The sequence below is a fragment of the Myotis yumanensis genome, unplaced genomic scaffold, assembly GCF_028538775.1.
Source record: "Myotis yumanensis isolate MYYU_CA2020_CCGP unplaced genomic scaffold, mMyoYum1.0.hap1 SCAF_1, whole genome shotgun sequence".
NCBI classification, from domain to species: Eukaryota; Metazoa; Chordata; class Mammalia; order Chiroptera; family Vespertilionidae; genus Myotis; species Myotis yumanensis.
The window spans coordinates 1989297-2011444 of record NW_027223752.1 but is presented as its reverse complement, the minus strand read 5'-3'; the positions used below and the strand labels follow the sequence as shown (position 1 = coordinate 2011444).

Sequence of the window (22148 nt, the reverse complement as noted above, 5' to 3'; positions counted from 1 at the left end):
GGAGCTGACAGCAGGAAGAGGAAGAGCCACATGGAACTCATGTCTAGCAGGTGAGGTCCTCGTCCCCCAGAAAGTATTCTCCAGGGTGGGGAGGCCCTGAATTTAAATGGACCCCAACTGTGTGTATGTCTGGTGGCCGTGTGGGCATTTGCATATGGGAGGTGTCTGCACATACAAAGGGCAAGAGGTGAGGGAGGTCCTGGTGTCTGGGGCTTCTTCTGGAAGGAGGTGCTGACTGTGCCCTCAGAGAACCAGGCCCTCCTTGGGGTCCTGGTCACCGTTTCAGGGTCCTCTCTTTCTATACCAGGGGCTATGTTGTAGGAGGGGCAGGAAGTAGGATTTGGGAACAATCAGTGACTCCTTTGGGATAAAATCCAAGCTTCTGCTCCCATGGATATAGATATACTACAGGCCGGATGCAGGAAATTTGTGAAAGGGGCCAAGCCCCCTACACCTCTGTGGCTGCATCTGAAAGGACGTCCAGAAGGACATGTGGTCTAATTAGTATATTCGCTTTTACTATTATAGATGATTTAGATGTAGATAGATATAGATATAGATATAGATATAGATATAGATATGGCAATAGACATAGATAGATCTTCTTTTCTTTCTTTCTTTCTTTTTTTTACAAGAGACATGACTTTATTAGAAAAATAAAAAAAGCAAACATAAACACTGAAGTGATGAGTTGGTCCTCAACAGATGCTTTGATGGATGGATGCACTAGCCTTTTCCCGCTCCCGCCGCCATGCAGGGTCCAACTCAAAGCAGTGCCACATGCGTAGGGTCTCATCTGCTGCTGCTGATGCCACCGTGGCCCCATCTGGACTCATGGCCAAACTTAGGACCTGGGCTGTGTGACCTTTGAGCTCAGCCACCTTGACCATGGTTGGGTACTTCCAAATAACCAGCTGGTTGTGGGCAAAGCCATGACCTGAGATAATTTCCTTGTAGTGGGAAGACCAGAGGATGGAGAACACCTGGGAGTGGGCATCCAAAGCATTCAGACAGGCCCCAGAGCAGATGTTCCAGATGCGAATGTGCCGATCACTGGTGCCCCCTCCAGTTGCCAGTAATTGGACTGCCAGGGACACCAAGATAGAGCCTTGACAGCCCCTTGATGCTGAGTGAATGTTTTCAGGGGAACCCAGCCCGCCTCTAAAGCAGCACTAGGCCACACATTGACCAAGTTATCATTGCCACCACTGGCCAAATGTCGTCCATCAGGGGACCAGCGCAGTCCGCACACTTCCTGGCTGTGACCACTCAGTGTGGCCACATGGTGTTCTGCTACCCGAACATCGTGGTGATGGATGTGACCAGAGCATGAGCCACTGGACAGTAGGTAGCGATTCCAACACAGGGAGCCCACTCGGGCAGAATGACTGGTCATGTTCTGAAGCCGCTTCTGCTGCTGCACATCCCATAGCTGAACCTCCGCACTGCTGGTGCCCACAGCCAGGTATTTGCCCTCTTTAGATCTTCTTTTCTTTATCCTCACCTAAGAATATGTCCATTGATTTATAGATAAAGATGTAGATGTATTTGTAGATGTACTTAAAGGTATAGATATAAATATTGTTTTCTTTATCCCTACCCAAGGATATATTCATTCATTTTTAGATGGAAAGTAAAGGAGACAGATAAAAGGAGAGAAACATTGATGGGAGAGAGAAATATTGATCAGTTTCCTCCCATATATGACTCTACTATGAATCAAATCTGCAACATTTTTATGTATTTATTTATTTAAAAAATTGATTTCAAGGAGGAAAGGAGAGAGAGATAAAAACATCAATGATGAGAGAGAATTATTGGTTGGCTGCCTCCTTCATGCCACACACTGGGGATGTTTCCTGCATCTCCGACATGTGCCCTGACTGGGAATTGAACCTTTACCGCTTGGTTCATAGGTCGACAATCAATCTGTGAGCCATGCTGGCTGGGTTGTTCCTGCACTTCTAGGATTCATGGAGCTCCCTCTCTGCCTGGGCTCTGGTCAGCAGGATGCAGTCAACATCATAGGTGAGCAGGCCCCAGCCCTCCCCTCACTGCTCTCTGATCCCAGTCGCCATGGACTTGTCCACCATAATTCACTGTAGCTCACGGCCCCCTGGAGGTTCCCTCAGCCAAGGTGTGAGATGTTGGAGGTGCGCTGAGCTCAGTGCTCAGCTATGTCTCCACCTGACACAGGTGGAGCCCCCAGGACCTGACATCGCACCTGTGCACTGCACGTGGGCTCAGCAGGATGGCTCAGTAGCCCTGGCTCTGGTGTCTCAGGAAGGCCTGGCACAAGAGATGGGCATGAGGGGATGACATGGGGCTGCATTTAAAGCAAAACCTACCAGGGCAAGAAGGAGAGGGTTGACCTATCAACCGGGACACCCTGTGCAGGCCCCATGGGGTGAGAGTGTGGGCGGCAGAGGACAGAGGGTGAGGGTGGGTTGTGTCTTCAGAGCTAGAGGCACAGCAGAGCTGGGTGGGACCATGTCTCCCTTCAGAAGGTTCTCAGTATGCAGATGGATTCTCCAGGGGAAGCAGGACAAGTGTCAGAACATGTCCCCCTGGACCAGGTTCTGAGACCCATGGGGAACAGGGCCCAGCAGGGATGTGAAAGGGACAATCAATAGACCTCCTTCCTGCCTCCATAAGGGGACACCTTGAGAGCTTTGTCCATCTCCCAGGCACACAAGGGGTAGGGCTCACAGGGGTCAGACCCTACACCTCCAGGTGCAACCATGTCAGTGAGAGGAAATCGGCTAACTGCCCCCAAAGGGCTCCTCATGGGGCAAACCTCATCCCTAGTGATGTTTGAGGCCTAGACTCCATGTTCCCCGAGAAGTTGACCAGATCTGGAACAGCCACTTCTGGCTTTTTCCCTGCAGAGAATCTAATTAAAGACACATAGAAGGAAAAGGAACTGCCCAGGGACTCTAGGAGGGAAGAAATCATTGACCCCAATAGGAAGCCTGCACAACCCTCCAGGGACAGCCTCTGAGCTGAAATCCTGGGTTTGCTGGTCCTGAGAGCCCCTTGTTGTCCTGAGCGCCCCCTGAAGCCCAGCCCTGCTATCTCCTCAGGGAGGTTTGTGTTTGGGCTCACACTGACTTCCCCTCACTGTGTTTTGCACAGTAATACACGGCCGTGTCCTCAGCTCTCAGGCTGCTGAGCTCCATGTAGGCTGTGCTCATGGACATGCCTCTGGTCATGGAGGCTCCGCCTGGGAACTTCTGTGTGTAGTCTGTGATTCCAAGTAAAGGGAGAACCCTCCTCACCCACTCAAGCCCCTGTCCCGGGGCCTGTCGCACCCAGTGCATGTAGTAGCTGGTGAAGGTGTATCCAGAAGCCTTGCAGGAGACCTTCATGGAGGCCCCAGGCTTCCTCACCTCAGCCCCAGACTGCACCAGCTGCACCTGGGAGTGGACACCTGTGGGGAGGAGACAGGAGTGAGTGGAATCCCCCTTGACTCTCCCTGGACCCTCCTTAACCCAGGACGCGAGCCCCTTACCTGTCACCATGGCCACCAGGAGGAGGGTTCTCCAGCTCCAGTCCATGCTGAGGGCTGTGCTGTGAGCACTTCTGTAGGGGAGGGTGTGGCTGTGGGTGATGCCCTCAGGGCCCTGGCTTACCCATATTTAACCTGGTCTACCTCCTCTCTTTTGCATATTCATGAGGCAGAGTATTTCATAGCTGAGGTCTTGACAACACTTGAGAGAAGATGGGTGACACAGGGACCATGTTCAGTGGGAGTCTGAGGGTCTAAGTCCTGATTGTTTTTTCTTGAAATTATACCTTTATTGTTGAAGGTATTACACATGCCCCCTTCAACCCCTTTTGACACCCTCTAGCCGGGCCCCAGGTGCCCAGGTATTCACCATCCTATTGTCTGTGTCCCTGGATGATGTACATATTCATTCAAGTTTGTTGGTTGACCTCTTCCCACCCTCCCACCCGACCACAACTTCCCTCGAGATTCCCCAGGTCTGCTCCATGCTTTCAGGTCTCTGGATCCATTCTCTTCATCAGTTCATTTTGTTAATTAGATTCCACATATGAGTGAGATCATGTGATACTTTCCTTTCTCTGACTGGCTCATTATACTTACCATGACATTCTCCAGGTCCCTCCATGTTGTCCCAAAGGGTAAGAGATCCTTCTCTTTTACTGCTGCATAGTATTCCATGGCATAAATGTACCACAGCTTTTTTTTTATCCACTCAGCTCCTCATGGGCATTTGGGATCTTTCCATATCTTAGCTATTGCAAATTGTGTTTCTATGACCATACGTGTTCATACATCTTTTTCTAATTGGTGTTTGGGGTTCCTCCGCATATATTCCTAAAAGTGGGATCACTGGGTCAATTGGCTGTCCTGTCTTTAATTTTTTGAGGAAACTCTATACTGCGTTCCATCATGGCTGCACCAGTTGATATTCTCTCCAGAAGAGTATGAGAGTCAACTTTTCTCCACATAATCATCAGCACTTGTCATTTGTTGATTTGTTGATGGTAGCCGTTCTGACAGATGTGAGCTTCCTGTACACTCTTCCTTTATGCAAGCTCATGGCCTATTTCAGAGATACCAAATAGTTACACCAGCAATAGTCATGGCTCTACGTGGAGAGAAGACACGAAATAAAAGCAGTGATCATGTATGTGCACAACATGGAATCATGCATATGTTGAAATGATGGTGGAAGGAGATTGAACTGTTTTCTCAGTCTACTGTCATCAGTGATGTTGGTGTTCAGAGGGAGGCGAGTGAAGAGAATTCAACAATAGAATTTCTCACAGGAAAGGGAATTTCAACCCCGAGAAGAATCCCTCCCTCTCAGCCTCATTCTGCCCTTCCTGGGTGGTCACTGTGTTGAGATGGTGCTGGGCTCTCCCCCATAACTTACAACAACCTTAATGTGTAATACACACATTCTCCCATTAGTCACATGTTTCTGAAATATAATCTCATGCTAAGCTTGTCAATGAATATCCTTGATATTATTCTTGGTGGGACAAGTGTTTTACTTTTATTAAAGTTCAATACATCAGTATTTTCTTAAGCTTTTTAAAATATATTTTATTGATTTTTTACAGAGAGGAAGGGAGAGAGATAGAGAGTTAGAAACATCGATGAGAGAGAAACATCGATCAGCTGCCTCCTGCACATCTCCCACTGGGGATGTGCCCGCAACCCAGGTACATGCCCTTGACCAGAATCAAATCTGGGACCTTTCAGTCTGCAGTATTTTCTTTATTGGCACCTGTTTTGGGTGATTTTGAAAAGAACTCCCTAGAAAATTGTGAGCATCCACTGTCCATGTGGATTGGCTACAGCAGCCACAGGGACTGGAGCAGATTCTGGTACCAGAGGGGATCGCTGCTGGGAAACTACCCATAAATGTGGATATGACTATGAAACTGGGGGAGGGGAGGAAGTTGGACTTGATTTGAGTCACAGGACAGAAATGTGCCTGATGCTCATGGACAGAGAGTTACTGGGCATGTGGGTTTAAAGCCTCCTCCAGTGAAGGCCCAGAAGGAAGAGCAGGGCATGATAGGGACAGCTCGCATCATTGTAGGAAATACCTGAATAATGATGAGCAGGAGTCGATTGAAGTAGAAACATTAAAGATCATGCAGGCAGGGATCAAGAGCAATAAGGAACCGGTCACTGCAAACTGATGGGAAGGCAAACCCTGTTTCTTACATGCACATTCCCACAGTGTCTCTGTTCTAGAAGGTGACATCTTCCCAGGTGAAGGGAATTAGGACTTGGACACATTTGGGGTCATTAATCACATGGTCTCTCCCTGAATCACCTGAGCCACAACAATTTTTTGGTCTCTTTTATGAAATCTCTGAACACTTGGAAGGAGGAGTGGACACCCCTCACTGGAGCAGCCATGGTGATGGTGTGTCTGTATGAGGAGCCTTCATTTCAGTTGCCTAGTACTCTTATCTCTGTCCATCATCAGCATCATTTGCTTACTCATAATTATTTTTCTCATTTTCTTTACATGTAGTTTTTGTACAGACATAAGGACCTTTTCCTGAATTCTTGCTCAATTTGTATAGTTGTTAAGTAAAATATAACTATACAACTATATTTGCTTTTTCATATGAATTCTAAGAACTGAGAGCTCATTGCTGCCTCTTCTCCATCTGCCCCACAAACGAAATTGTAGAAGAAATCATAGTTTTCTCTTTAAAAGTTATTGGGAGATTTAAACCACACAAGTCTCTGGAGGCAGAATTCCTCCCCCTCCCCCACCACCTCGCCAAAATAAAAGCCCTGTGCCCTCTCCTTTCCAGTCTCCATCCAAGCAGGTCTGACCTGCTGAGTGATCTTTCCTGTGCTTCTCAGGGGTTTCAATCAGGAGCATAATAACCATCCCACGTCCCCTTGGTGTGTGTGTGTCATGAACACCTGTACCAGCTGCTGTGCCTCTGCTTCTGCATGGTGTCCACTCCTCTGGGTGCTGTGAGCATGAGGACAAGACCAGGACTGTCACCCTGTGGATCCTTCTTCTGCAGCTTTGGGGTCACACACATGTGGGGCCCCCGGTCCAGCATTCAGGGGAGCTGCACTGTTGAGTCTCAGTGGTTCTCAACCTTCTTAATGCCGCGACCCTTTAATACAGGTCCTCATGTTGTGATGACCCCCAACCATAAAATAATTTTCATTGCTACTTCATAACTGTAATTTTGCTATTGTTATGGATGGTAATGAAAATATCTGATATGCAGGATGTATTTTCATTGTTCCTGACCCACAGGTTGAGAACCATTGTGAGCCTCTTGTTAGATTCAGGTGACGTGGGTCAGAAGATTTGATGATAAAACTCATTATGGCCCAAGTGTGTATGAAAGAGACTCTCTGCCTGTTGTTCAGAGGAGAACATTCTCTCTCTTTACAACAGACTTTCTAACTCAGAGACTCAGACGTCAGCGAAGAGTCAGGATCCAGAGGTTCCCTGAGGGAAACTGACATGATGAGGAAGCCACAAATAAACCAGCCCAAACCTCCAACTGCACCTGCTACTGGGATGGTCCTTGTGTTCAGGAAGAAAGCATTGACCCCAATAGGAAGCCTGCACAAGCCCTCAAGGGGCATCTCTGAGATGGGGCCCTGTGTTTGCAGGTCCTGAGCGCCCCCTGGTGTCCTGGACACTTCCTGCAGCCCAGCCCTGCTGCCTCCATCAGGGAGGTTTGTGTCTGGGCTCACACTGACTTCCCCTCACTGTGTCTCTTGCACAGTAATACACGGCCGTGTCATCGGTTCTCAGGCTGCTCATTTGTAGATACAGCTTGTTCTTGGCATTGTCTCTGGAGATGGTGAAGTGGCCCTTCACAGAGTTGGCGTAGTATGTGCTACCACCACCACTATTAATGTATGCGACCCACTCCAGCCCCTTCCCTGGAGCCTGGCGGACCCAGTTCATTTCATAGTAACTGAAGGTGAATCCAGAGGCTGCACAGGAGAGTCTCAGAGACCCCCCAGGCTTCACCAGGCCTCCCCCAGACTCCACCAGCTGCTCCTCACACTGGACACCTGCAAACACAGAGACACAAGGTGGACTGAGAATCACATGGAAGCACCAACAGGCACAGGCACAGGTCTCAGCGCTCCCCACTCCTGAGAACGACCTTGAGAAATGATCAGGAGGAAAACGCAGCTTGGCACCAAGTCCATGGTGGAGCCGCTGGGGTCCTGTCTCAGGCGCTTGGGTTCTGGGTGTCTCCCCAACATGCCGGGCAAGGGCCCCCTTTTATGAGCAGGAGGAGAGCCCCATTTGCATGGAGTCTGCATATAAGGTGCAGCTGGGACCCTGGGCTGCATGCCTGACCTTGTCAACCTAGGGGCGACCCCAGATGGGATAGGACTCAAGGATGCTGGCCCCAAGGGGTCCTGTCCTGACCCCCTTCCTTCCCTTCTTTCCTGAGACCCGTCACTCTGAACTCATTCCTTTGGTGGCAGCTTCCAGGATTGAGAGTCTCCTTCCTCGGGGTTTTGATGAGGTCCCAGGGGTGCTCCCCAAGAGGCATAAGGATGGGGCTTCCTCTCGCTCTTCTTTACCCGCTGTGGGCCATGTTGCCTTTCTGGGGTTAAGAGTGTGAATTGAATGATGCTTTTATTTTGAAGCTGAAAGATTCCCCTTGTTATTTTCCTCAATCAGATCCTCCACAAAACTTAAACCTCTACAGGTGAGGGGGCAGGAGAGGCCGGGCTGGACGCTGTGGCCATAGCCCCCGTGTCTAATCTGCTGCCACACTCACAAGCACACATCTGCCTCCTGAAACCACAGATTTCACTCAGCTTCCTGGTGTTCATGTGCAAAAGCCCTATTTCCCAGCCTCTCAAAGTGGGAGAATTTCCATCATTTACAAATGGAGCCCTGGCTGATGGGCCTCAGTGGTTGGAGCATCATCCCCACACCAAAGGGTGTGAATTCCTTAGAGTCACCTCCACCACCATGTGGAGGTAGTATGGTTTTTTTTGGTTTTTGTTTTACATATATTTTATTGATTTTTTTACTGAGAGGAAGGGAGAGGGATAGAGAGTTAGAAACATCGATGAGAGAGAAACATCTATCAGCTGCCTCCTGCACACTCCCCACTGGGGATGTGCCCGCAACCAAGGTACATGCCCTTGACCGGAATCGAACCTGGGACCCTTGAGTTTGCAGGCCGATGCTCTATCCACTGAGCCAAACCGGTTAGGGCTGAGATAATAGGTTTTAATAAGTGTGTGCACCCCCCTCTCCACACGGGGAAGAAACCTGGATGAACATATGTGGTAAATGAAGTAAAGACAACACGTTGATGTATGAACTGTCCAAACATGGAGAGATATGAGATTTTATTCCAGCCAAAGAGTTGGACAACTTTTGGGGAGCAAGAACTCAAATGCTCTGGATAATAATCGTTTGTAGCTGGGTTTGTGCATTTGAAGTTAAGGAGGGAAAGTGAGGAGTGACACGGAGGGAGGAGAGAGCAAGGCTGGGACTGGATGCTGGGATTGTGAACAGGAGGTTCTCTCTCTCTCCCTCTCTCTCTCTCTCTCTCTTTTAATCTTTATTGTTGAAAGTATTACATAGGCCCTCCTTTTCTTCCCATTATCCTCACTGCTCGCTCCCATTCCCTCCCCAGGCCCTCTCCACCCCATTCTCTGTGTCCATTGATTAAGCATATATGCAGAGAAGTTCATTGGTTGATCTCCTCCCACCCACCCTCCCCTGCCTTCCCACTGAGGTTCCATGGTCTGTTCATGCTTCTATGTCTCTGGGTCTATTTTTGTTCATCAGTTTATTTGGTCCATTAACAATGCAGACTGGTGCAGCCATTATGAAAACCAGTATAGAGTTTCCACCTAAAAATTAAAAATGGAGCTCCTATTTGACACAGTGATTCCACTTCCCAGCCTGAGACCAAGTCCAGGCTGGGCCATCTGGTCTATGCCCTTCCCCGTCTCTCTCAGACCGCTGCCCCAGACCAATTCCAGGCCAGGATATCTTGTCGACTTCCACCCCCGGCTCTCTCTCTCTCTCGGACCCCTGACCAAGACCAAGTCCGTGCCTGGACATCTGGTCCACCGCAGCCACTATGCAACCATCTCTGGCGGCTGCCCCTTTTGAGGAGTGCTGGTTGACTGTGGTTTTCGGGGGGGGGGGGGGGGATGGGGAGGGATCCGGTCCTCGACCCCCCTGGGAAAGGGGCCGCGTCCTCCAACATCCACTCCCGCTTCCCGTTCTAGCCCGAGGTCCGAAGGCCCCAGTGGGGTTCGGGGAGAGGACCTGCAGCGGGTCTGCTGCGCCCTCAGCAGCGCTGGACCTCTGGGGCTCCTGGTGAACGGGCTGAAGTCTGTCCCAGATGCATGTTTTCCTCCTGACCCTTCTCTCAGGAGAAGCCTCCTCCATCTCATCGCTGGGATCCGACCCGCCCTTTGCCTTCTGCAGCCTTTCCTGGGCCTCCAGGGCGGTTTCCATCTCCATCTTGGCCTCCTGCCTCTGAGTGACCCCTGCGCCCGAGTCCGTTTCCAAAACTTCGGATGAGCCCTTGGGAGGCGCTTATGATTCCTGCTCGGCTCTTGGACAGAACCATGTCCTTTGGGCTCCACACTGAGCTCCCCCAGCCTCTCCCACATGACACGCTCCAGGGACCCCCAGGGGACAGCGTCCGGCCTCCAGCCCGCGCCATCCTGCGCCCCGAACGCTTCCAGTAGCTCTGGGGACCCCAGGTACCGCCTGCAGACAACATGCTCCTGCAGCAGCCAGATCCCCTGGGGGAAACCCACCCAAACAGGGTCCCACCATCTCCAAACGCCCTCTGTGCTGAGCACAGACGCTGAGCCATTACTGCGCTCACACACCTTCCTCAGCGGGTGCGGCCTCGCGGCCACGTTCTCACAGGGTTTCTGTTCTGCTCTTTCTCCTCCGTGGAGGCCCCGCGTCTGAACCCACCAGCGCTGCCCTCTGGGAGCAGTGCGACCTGGGTCATGGGATCCGCAGTCACCATGTCCTCACAAACCTCAAAGCCTCCAGGCACTGAGACTCCTGAGGCGCCGCCGCCTCTCCTTCATGGCCAGGCTGGGGTCCAGCAGCAGCCGCCAGAGGCGGAGGGCGCAAGGGTCCAGGCCACCATGTCCCCCGGGTCCAAGAGCACCAGCTGCTGTTGCACCAGCTGGGGCAGCCAGAAGCATGCGCACTGGGGATCTGGGCACTGGGGGCTGGAGCTTTCCCTGCAGCTCCGCCTCCTCTTTTTAAAAAAATATTTTATTGATTTTTTTACAGAGAGGAAGGGAGAGGGATAGAGAGGTAGAAACATCTGTCAGCTGCCTCCTGCACACTCCCTACTGGGGATTTGCCCGAAATCAAGGCACATGCCCTTGACCAAAATCGAACCTGGGACCCATCAATCTTCAGGCCAAAGCTCTATCCACTGAGAGAAACCGGTTAGGGCAGGTCCACCTCTTCTTGCTCAGTCCCTTTCTGTGCTGCTGCCAACTGGGTCTGACAGTCCCTGGAAGGAGAACTGAGGTCTCTTGAAGCGCTTTGTCCTGCTCTGACACATGGCAAAGTGAGGACCGAGAGTGGACAACAGCTGAGAGGCGGTTGTGGCTGCCCAGCTGGTGGCAGGGCTTTGGGGAGGCCTTGGTTCATGGGGCCACTCACCAGGGCCTGACACTGCAGGGGCCACAGGGAAAGCAGTGCGCAGGTGCTAGGGAGGAGGCCATAGTTTTCGCTGTAGAAGTTATTGGGAGATTGAAACCACACAAGTCCCTGGAAGCAGAATTCCCCCCCCTCCCCCACCACCTCGCCAAAATAAAAGCCCTGTGCCCTCTCCTTTCCAGTCTCCATCCAAGCAGGTCTGACTTGCTGAGTGATCTTTCCTGTGCTTCTCAGGGGTTTCAATCAGGAGCATAATAACCGTCCCACGTCCCCTTGGTGTGTGTGTGTCATGAACATCTGTACCAGCTGCTGTGCCTCTGCTTCTGCATGGTGTCCGCTCCTCTGGGTGCTGTGAGCATGAGGACAAGACCAGGACTGTCACCCTGTGGGTTCTTCTTCTGCAGCTTTGGGTTCACACACATGTGGGGTCCACAGTCCAGCATTCAGGGGAGCTGCACTGTTGAGTCATTAGAGCCTCTTGTTAGATTCAGGTGACGTGGGTCAGAAGATTTGATGATAAAACTCATTATGGCCCAAGTGTGTATGAAAGAGACTCTCAGCCTGTTGTTCACAGGAGAAAGTTCTCTCTCTTTACAACAGACTTTCTCACTCAGAGACTCAGACATCAGCGAAGAATCAGGATCCAGAGGTTCCCTGAGGGAAACTGTGACATGAAGAGGAGGCCACACAGGAACCAGCCCAGACCTCCAACTGCACCTGCTGCTGGGATGGTCCTTGTGCTCAGGGACGCAGAGCGCCCCCTGGTGGTCAGAGATCTTCCTGCAGAGAGGTTATTGTCTGGGCTCACACTGACTTCCCCTCACTGTGTCTTGCACAGTAATACATGGCCGTGTCCTCGGTGGTCATGGAGCTCAGCTGCAGGGAGAACTGGTTCTTGGACGTGTCTCTGGAGATGGAGGTTCGGCTTTTGAGGGAGGAGTCGTAGACTGTGTATCTACCATAAGTTATGTGCCCCATCCACTCCAGCCCTTTCCCAGGGGCTGGCGGATCCAGCTCCAGTAGTAATAACTGGTTGTGATGGAGAATCCAGAGACAGAGCAGGTGAGGGAGAGGGTCTGCGAGGGCTTCACCAGTCCTGGGCCCGACTCCTGCAGCTGCACCTGGGACAGGACACCTGGGACAGAGAGAACACAGTAAGTCCTGAGCTCAGATGCAGGGTCCCCATCTCCTCACATCTAAGCCCTGAGTCACTCACATCTGGGAGCTGACAGCAGGAAGAGGAAGAGCCACATGAGAGTCATGTCTTGTAGGTGAGGTCCTTGTCCCCCAGAAAGTAATCTCCAGGGTGGGGAGGCCCTGAATTTAAGTGGATGCCATCTGTGTGTGTGTCTGGTGGCCGTGTGGGCATTTGCATATGGGAGGTGTCTGCACATACGAAGGGCAAGAGGTGAGGGAGGTCCTGGTCTCTGGGGCTTCTCCTGGAAGGAGGTGCTGACTGTGCCCTCAGAGAACCAGGCCCTCCTTGGGGTCCTGGTCACCGTGCCCAGGGACCTCTCCTTCCACACCAGGGGCTATGCTGCAGGAGGTGGTCAGGACGTAGGATGTGGGAACAATAAGAGACTCCTTAAATATTGATAAAAATCAATATTGATGTAGATTTTGATATAGATATAGATATAGACAATGATATACATCATTTAAAAATACTATTTTCTTGATTTTTAGAAAGAGAGAGAGAAAAAGAGAGGGATAGAGAGAAACATCCATGAGAGAGAATCATCTATTGACTGCGTTCTGCATGGCCCCCTCTGGGGATGGAGACTGCAACCCCATCATATGCCCACAACAGAAATCAAACCTGTGACATCTTGGGTCCTGGGTTGAAGCTCAACCTCTGAGCCACACCAGCCAGGCTGGATCTTCTTTTCCTTGTCCTCAGCTGAGGATGTGTTCATTGATTTTTAGAGGGAAAGGAAACGAGAGAGAGAGAAAGACAGAGAGAAACATTGATGTGAGAGAGAAATATTGATCAGAGAAAGATGGGGAGAGAAGGGAGGCATTGAAGCGAGACAGAAATATTTATCAGTTGCCTCCCATAACTGGCAGGACTGGGAATCAAACCCATAGTCTTTTCATTTAATTATTTTAATATATATTTCATAGATTTCAGAGAGGAAGGAAGAATGAAGAAGAGATAGGAACATCAATGATGAGAGAGAATCATTGATCTATTGTGTCCTTCATGGTCACTATTGGAAATGGATCTCACAGCTCGGGCATGTGCCCTGACTAGACATGTGCTAATTAGACCGGACATCTTCTGGATGTTTTTTCTGGACTTCCTTCCAGACAAAGCCATGGTGGCAGGGACCAAGGCAGAGGTGGTCAGGAGTGATCTGGTCTGCAGGGGAGGGCAGTTAGGGATGACCAGGCCATCAGGGGAGGGCAGTTAGTGGGTGATCAGGCTTGCAGGGGAGGGCAGTTAGGGGGCGATCAGTTGGGCAATCAGGCAGGCAGGCAGGCAAGTGGTTAAGATCCAGCGGTCCTGGATTGTGAGAGGATGTTGTCAAAGGGGTCCCAGATGGAAGAGGGTGCAGGCTGAGCTGATGGATGCCTGCACCCCCCTCAGTCCCTTGTGCACGAATTTCGTGCACCAGACCTCTAGTTTATTATAAAAAGTCTTGATGTAAAACACTGATATGAAGAAACAGATATAGGAAAACCATTTTTATATGAAGAATATTGTTTTTCTCTGTCCATTATTACAGAATGAATAAATTACCCAGATAACCGCCCGTTACTGGAGCTGATGGATCTAATATTGTAGAAACCTGGTCAGCCTTGGTGGCTCTGCCTTGTTTTCACCATCAGGGTCTGTGTCCATGTGGACATGTGACCTAGTTCTAACCAGGGAGCAGGAGGGCATGTTGGGCTTTCCTGCTTCATCAGCAGCTTATTTCAGAGGCACCATGTCCTTCCTCTCCAGGGCCTACTCGGGTCTGCATGTGGCCCTTGGCAGTCTCCTCACCGTGTCTGTACATGATGGGCAACCCCAGGACCTGAAGCCCATTCACTGGATGGGCCCTGTGCAACACAGGAAAAGCCACCCTGTGCCTGGAGGGGAATTACCATGGACGGCAATTCACCAAGTCTGAGCAGGCACATCTCCTGGATCGTTTCTTCATTGTGTTGTGATTTCCTCATTGTCCAACCAGTTCCATTTGCCAGTTCCATAGCCACAGATAATCTCTGGACTCATCCAGGAAAGAAAATATTGGCCTGAAGATTAACCCAAGTTCCAGGTTCCAGGTGAGGTCCAAATGACTGTGTCATGTGTCCCAGAGAGACAGGTGTCATGGCTGAATCCCAAACAGATTACCATGTGCACACACACATGCACACTCACAATCTCACACACACAACTCCCAGTTCCCAGGAAGGAAACCCGTCCCCAGGTTCCTGAGGGGCCCCGGAGGCCCTGACTCTCAGGGGACTGTGATGGCTGGACCTTGACCTCAGGAATGTTTAGGTTCTCATCGCTGGGGCCATGGGTGTCCTTATGTGACAGGACTTTGCAGATGGTTAAGGTGGAGACGAGGGAGCTAAGGGTGCTGACGGAGGGGGGGGGGTTACCCTGAGCCTTCTGCTGGGACAGACCTGTAGCCACAAGGGTCCCCTTCAGAGGAAACAAAGCCAATCAGACAAAGGTTTTGTGATCATTGAAGCCAGACGTTGGGATGGGTTTGCACATCCACCCGAGTGAATGAGGACCAGGAGGGAAGCGTGTGGTAGGGAGGACGGAGAGCTGTGGTGGGAGGTCCTGGGTGTGATCTTCACTGTGGTGGCCCAGGTGGGCCTGTCAGAGGGGAAGATGAGGACAGGGGCCTGAGGTCAGCACACAGGGGCCCGGGCTGCGCTGGGGTCTCTCTTGGTGGGAACGTTTCCCAAACCCAGGACAACCAGAGCACTGAGGATGGTCTCCTTGTGGAGAAAGAGAAATAGAAAACACAGAGACTTGGTGAAGGAGAGTCCCCGTTACTGCCCACATGTCACCTGCAAACACATGTCCCTTCTTCACTGTTGTCTGCGGGGAGAACATGAGAAGGAAGAGCCATCCCTGGACGCAGCTGAGAGCTTGAGAGGAAATCCCTGAGCCCAACAGGAAGGCCCTTCCCTCCCACCTCTTTCTACCCCTGCACCTGGGGCTGCTCTCTGTGCTGTGAGTCCTGAGCGCCCCCTGGTGTCCTGAGCGCCCCCTGCAGCCACGCCCTGCTGTCTCCCTCAGGGAGATTTGTGTCTGGGCTCACACTGACTTCCCCTCACTGTGTCTCGCACAGTAATACAGGGCAGTGTCCTCGGCTTTCAGGCTGTTCATTTGCAGATACAGCGAGTTCTTGGCGTTGTCCCTGGAGATGGTGAAGCGGCCCTTCACAGAGGTGGCGTAGTATATGGTACCTCCACCACTACTAATGAGTGCGACCCACTCCAGCCCCTTCCCTGGAGCCTGGCGGACCCAGTCCATCAAGTAGCTACTGAAGGTGAATCCAGAGGCTGCACAGGAGAGTCTCAGAGACCCCCCAGGCTGCACCAGGCCTCCCCCAGACTCCACCAGCTGCACCTCACACTGGACACCTGCAAACACAGAGACACAAGGTGGACTGAGAATCACATGGAAGCACCAACAGGCACAGGCACAGGTCTCAGCGCTCCCCACTCCTGAGAACGACCTTGAGAAATGATCAGGAGGAAAACGCAGCTTGGCACCAAGTCCATGGTGGAGCCGCTGGGGTCTTGTCTCAGGCGCTTGGGTTCTGGGTGTCTCCCCAACATGCCGGGCAAGGGCCTCCTTTTATGAGCAGGAGGAGAGCCCCATTTGCATGGAGTCTGCATATAAGGTGCAGCTGGGACTCTGGGCTGCATGCCTGACCGTGTCATCCTAGGGGCGACACCTCCCTCCCTCCTTTCCTGAGACCCGTCACTCTGACCCCATTCCTTTGGGGGCAGCTTCCAGGATTGAGAGTCCTCCTTCCTCGGGGTTGTGATGCGGACCCAGGGGTGCTGCCCCAGAGGCACGTGGATGGGGCTTCCTCTTGATCTCCACCCGCCGTGGGCCATGTCACCTTTCTGGGGTTTGGGAATAAGAATGTGCATTGGATGATGCTTTTATTTTGAAGCTGAAAGATTCTCCTTGTTATTTTCCTCAATCAGATCCTCAGCAAAACTCCAACCTCTACATGTGAGGAGGCAGGAGAGGCCGGGCTGGACGCTGTGGCCATAGCCTCCATCTCAAACCTGCTGCCACTCTCACAAGCACACAGCTGCCTCCCTACACCACATATTTCCCTCTATTTCCCTGCTGTTCGTGTGCAAAAGCCCTGTTTCCCAGACTCTCAACGTCGGAGAATATCCATCATTTATGCATGGACCCTGGCTGGTGGGGCTCAGTGGTTGGAGCGTCATCCCCACACCAAAGGGTGGGAACACTTTAGAGCAGTGGTTCTCAACCTTCCTAATGTCGCGACCCTTTCATACAGTTCCTCATGCTGTGGTGACCCCCAACCATAAAATTATTTTCGTGGCTACTATATAACTGAAATTTTGCTACTGTTATGAATCATAATGTAAATATCTGATATGCAGGATGTATTTTCATTGTTATAAATTGAATATAATTAAAGCACAGTGATTAATCACAAAAACAATATATCATGATATATGTGTTTTCTGATGGTCTTAGGAGACCCCTGTGAATGGGTTGTTCGACCCTCAAAGGGGTCGCGACCCACAGGTTGAGAACCGCTCTACCTGGGCATGACTAGCTTAATTTTTATTTGCTTATTACTACTAATCCAACCCCAGACTTACCAAAAGGACTCCAAACTTTTCTCAATGTGCTCAATATCTCAAGTAATCTGATAATATCATCTTTTTTTCCTGGAGGCATCCTTCCAGAGCCCTGCATCTACATGTATCTAGACTGCAGCATGGTTATATTCCTAGGCTTTCCTTTCCCCATCATTCTGGAAATTTTCTTCATCTGTCTCTTATGTTTCAGTTTCTTTCCTGGATCTCCTGTCTTTCTCTGATGACTCCCTTGTCTTGATGAGGCACATATTCCAGTGACTTCACAAGAAAAAGTTCATGTGCGGTCGATTTTTTGAGCCCTTATCCCCAGTATTCTGGAGTTTCATGACGGTGTGCCCCAGCGTGTCTTACAGTCATTGTATTGGATACTTAGCCCTTAAATCTGGTAAGTCATTTTCTTCCGTTGGGGACAAACTTCTTTTATTTTTTCTTTGATTATTTCTTCCATTATTTTTCCCCCTGTTCTCTCTCTGAGAGCGCCTAACGGATAATGGTCCTCTAGTTCTCCTATCTTATCTCAATTCCTCTCCTGTTTGCCCTTTTGTTTTGCATCCTGGGAGATTTATTTAAACATATCTTCCAACTACTGAATTAAAAACAATTTTACTCTAATAATTTGAATTTTTTAAGAGCTCATTCGTGTTCTCCGAATGTTCCTTTTTTGTTTGTTTCTAGCATCAGTGAATGTTTCATGTATACAATGCTCTGTGCACTTCTCTAAGAATATTGATTACAGGGTTTGTTTTCAGGGTTCTTCTTTTCCCTGCATTTTTTCTATTTATTGTTTCTTTTTACAGTTTGTTTTAGTCTTTTTTTGGTTAAAATTTTTCAATGTTTTATTACCTCTTCTGTTTTTTATATTTATTTTTAAAATCTTTATTGTTGTATTACAGATGTCCCCCCTTCTCTCCCCATTGACCCCCTCCACCAGGTTCCCACCCCTCCCCAGGCCTTCACCACCCTATTGTCTGTGTCCATAGGTAATGCATATCCTATATAATAAAAGGCTAATATGCTAATCGATCAAACAGTGGAATGACTGGTCACTATTGTGCACTGACCACTAGGGGGCAGATGATCAACACAGGAGCTGTCCCCTGGTGGTCAGTGTGCTCCACATGGGGAGCACCGCTCAGCCAGAAGCCAGATTCATGACTGGTGAGGGCAGTGGTGGTGGCAGGAGCCTCTCCCACCTCTGCAGCAGCACTAAGGATGTCAGACTGCCGGCCTAAATCATCAATCGGACATCCCCTGAGGGTACCCGGACTGCAAGAGGGTGCAGGCCAGGCTGAAGGACCCCCACCCCCCACTCAAGTGCAGAATTTCATGCACTGGGCCTCTAGTGTGCATATAAGATCTTTGGTTAATCTCTTCTCGTGTCCTCTCCACCCTTCTCTCTGAGATTTGTCAGCCTGTTCCATGCTTTCATGCTTCTGATTCTGTTTTATTCATCAATTTATTGTGCTCATTAGATTTCTTGTCATTTATTTTGATTTTTTAGATTCAATTATTGTTAGATATGTATTTATTGCATTTTTTATTGTTCATATTTCTTCTTCTTCTTCTTCTTCTTCTTCTTCTTCTTCTTCTTCTTCTTCTTCTTCTTCTTCTTCTTCTTCTAATATCCTTCAATATTTCATGTAATACTGGTTTGGCAGTGATGAACTCCTTTAGCTTTTTCTTCTCTTTGAAGCTCTTTATCTGACCTTCAATTCTAAATGATAGCTTTTCTGGGTAGAGTCATCTTGGTCATGTATCCTTGCTATTCATTACCTTGAATATTTCTTGCCACTCCCTTCTGGCCTGCAGTTTCTGTCGAGAAATCAACTGACAGTCATATGGGTACTCATTTGAAGGTACCTAATTGTTTTTCTCTTGCTGCTTTTAAGATTCTATCTTTGCCTTTCACCCTTGGCATTTTAATTATGATGTGTCTTGGTGAGGGCTTACTTGGGTTCCCATTTTTGGGGGATTATTTGCACTTCTTGGACTTGTAAGTCTATTTTTTCACCAGGTAAGGGAAATTTTCTGTCATTATTTCTTCCAATAGGTTTTCAATATCTTGCTATATCTCTTCTCCTTCTGGCACACCCATAATGTGAATGTTGCCACACTAAAAGTTGTCCCAGAGGCTCCTTACACTGTCTTCATATTTTTGGATTCTTTTTCCTTTTTGCTCTTCTAATTGGGTGTTTTTTGTTTTGCTTTGTTTTTGTTTGTTTGTTTGTTTGTTTTGCTTCATCATATTCCAAATCATTTATTTGATTCTCAGAATCCCCTACTCTACTGTTGAATCCTTGTAAATTATTATTTATTTCAGTTAGAGCATGCTTAATTTCTGACTGGTCCTTTTTCATGTCTTTGAAATTCTCATTAAGATTATTGTCTTACTACGTCCCATGAAGGTCTCATTAAGATCCTTGAGCAATCTTATAACCATTATTTTGAACTCTGTATCCAGTAGTTTGCTTGATTCCATTTCTTTAATTTGTGGCCTATTTCTTTGTCTTCACATTGTGGCTGCTTCTCTGTGTTTGTTTATATGTATTAGGCAGAGCTGCTATGTATCCTGGAATTGGTAGAGTGGCCTTGTGTAGTAGGTATCCTGTAAGGACCAGTGGCTCAGCCTCCCCAGTCACCTGAGCTGGGCATTCTACGTGTGCTCCTGTGGAGGCTGTGTGCACAGTCTTGTTGTAGTTGAGCCTTGATTGCTGTTGGTGTCACTGGGAGGAATTGACCTCCAGGCCAATTGGCTGTGAGAACCAACTGCAATTATAGCGGAAGAGCTGCTGTGCAGGAGACAGCCCTATGGAGCAGGACTTGCTTCAGTGGGGCTTTGGTGCTCTCTGAGTCTGCCCCTTGAGTGTGTCACTTGTGGATGTGTAGAGTTGAAATCTGGTATGGTCTGAAGCTGTCCATTGGGTGCACTGGTTTTGGGACCTTACGGGAGGTACAAAGTCAGCCACTGCCTGGGGCCACCCAGCAGGAGCTATGGAGAGATCTGCAGAAGGCTTCTTTTTGCATTGGGCTTGGAAGTTCCCAGGCAAAGCCCAGCTATGAAGCAAGGCAGGCTAGTGCTAGTGCCGGTTTTGGGGCATGCTGACACCAGCTGCTGCTTGTTTGAGAGATTTCAGAAAAGTCTGAACCCTGAGCTGGGAGAGGCCATTCATATGAAAAATCTTCACAAACAGCTTGAGTGGAGATGCAAATTGGATGGGGTTTGGTCTCAGGGATCATCAGGGCTCAGTGAACAGTGTGAGCCACCCTCATGGAAACTCAGATATGGCTGCCAGTCAGCTCTGTGATGCGGGCGGTCCCAGCACAGGAAAAATGATACATGTGAGCACCCCCATCTGGGAGAAAGTGCCCCCGAGTTCCTGCCATGATTCCAGACAATCCAGTTAGCTTTGAGAGACCCAGAGACATACAGAGAGGAACTGCCTGGGGCTCTAGCAGCCTCCATGTCACTCAGCCATAATCCCTGCTGGTTTTACAGCCCAAAGTTATGGGGTTCCAGCTGGGACCCATTGCTTCTCACGGAAGGCCTCTACAACCAAGATATCCCTTCCCATTGGAAAGCATGCTACCCTCCTAACCACTTTGGCTCAGTGGATAGAGCGTCAGCCTGTGGACTGAAAGGTCCCAGGTTCGATTCCAGTCAAGGGCATGTACCTTCGTTGCAGGCACATCCCTAGTAGGAGATGTGCAGGAGGCAGCTGATCGATGTTTCTCTCTCATCGGTGTTTCTAACTCTCTATCCCTCTCCCTTCCTCTCTGTGAAAAATCAATAAAATATGTTTTTTTAAAAAAGAAAAACATGCTACCATGGGTGTTGGACCACCCTCCACCCTCCTACCAGTCTCAATGTGATTTTTTTCTTTGCTTCTCCAGTCGTAGGACTTCCATTCAGCCAGATTTCAGACAGTTCTGAAAGATGGTTGTTCTGTATTTTAGTTGTAATTTTGATGTGGTCGAGGGAGGTGATGAGTACCAGCAGTTTCCTATGCCACCATCTTGGTTCTCTTTTATTGTCTTTATTTGTATTTCGGAGTGAGGCAACTGAAAAGTGGTGTGTGTGTGTGTGTGTGTGTGTGTGTGTGTGTTTGTGTGTGTGTATGTGTGTGTGTTGGGGCAATTATTGAGTGATGGGCCTTTTATCATTAGAAGGACATGGACTTTCATTGGTAGACCCAACAAATGTCAGTATTCATTTGGTCTTTTCTCTTAGGCCATCAAATTCCCCAGAGAGGCATCTTTCAATTTCCTGCATTAAGGTGTTTATGGGAAAGCGGAAGGGAAGGACTGTTTAGCACCACCCTTTCTCTGAGCTGTGCCTGGTAACCCCACTTAAAAAGCATCATTATCAGCATCATCATCATCATAACTAACATTTATTGAGGGCGTACTTAAACAGATTTATGTACAAGTGTGTTCTTTATGCCATTGTTTAATACAGTGAAAATTGGAAGTTATTTAAATGTCTAAAAAGAGATTGATTACAAAAATCATTGGGTATTGATTCAATAAAATGGTAGGCAGACATGAAAATAATCTAATTAGCCCCAGTTGTTGAGGCTAGCCCCCTCCCACAAAGTTAATTAATAGGGTCTTATTTCAGCTGAACTGGCCCTATCATTATCTCCACTCCAGCTACTAACAGAGATTTGTATTGAAAGGAAAATTGAAGGCTTTTTAGGGGGAACTGTGATAATGATGAGAGACTATCCCCATCCCCAACAACTTTCTCCTCAGTGGAAAGGCAGCATGGATACACTGGTAAATGTTTAGCAACCCCCTGGAAGTATCTTTGTCATGTAAACACTACCACCATGGCCAATTTCCAGCTACCAGTGAGAAGTCAACTGGCTAACACATTTTATGAAATTTTAACAATACATTTTTGTAAGCTGGGATGGACTGGCTCTAGCACAGCACTGGAGGGAGACCTCAGGGAACCATAAGATTAGATATGTGTTAAGTCACAAATTCTGCTTTGTAGACCAGGTGAGGTAACACTCAAAAGGGATGGAGATTTTTAGAATCCTGGAGATGGTGAAAGTGCCAGAAAGAGAGAGAGAGGAAACACCTTCTGCTTGAATTCTGGTTCTCAAGATGTATGGAAGCCATGGCTTTGGAGGAGATTGGCAGCTACAG

At 49.1% G+C, this 22148-nt stretch overlaps 1 pseudogene and 1 gene segment (V, D, J or C); both read right to left on the bottom strand.

Moving 5' to 3' along the window:
* Window positions 1-698: 698 nt before the first annotated feature.
* Window positions 699-2743, bottom strand: LOC138999186 (cell division cycle protein 20 homolog pseudogene; annotated as a pseudogene).
* Window positions 2744-3101: 358 nt separating this feature from the next.
* Window positions 3102-3557, bottom strand: LOC138999177 (immunoglobulin heavy variable 1-46-like). The segment is given in 2 exon segments: window positions 3102-3430; window positions 3512-3557. Coding segments are annotated over 2 exon segments (375 nt in total).
* Between the last annotated feature and the right edge of the window lie 18591 nt (window positions 3558-22148).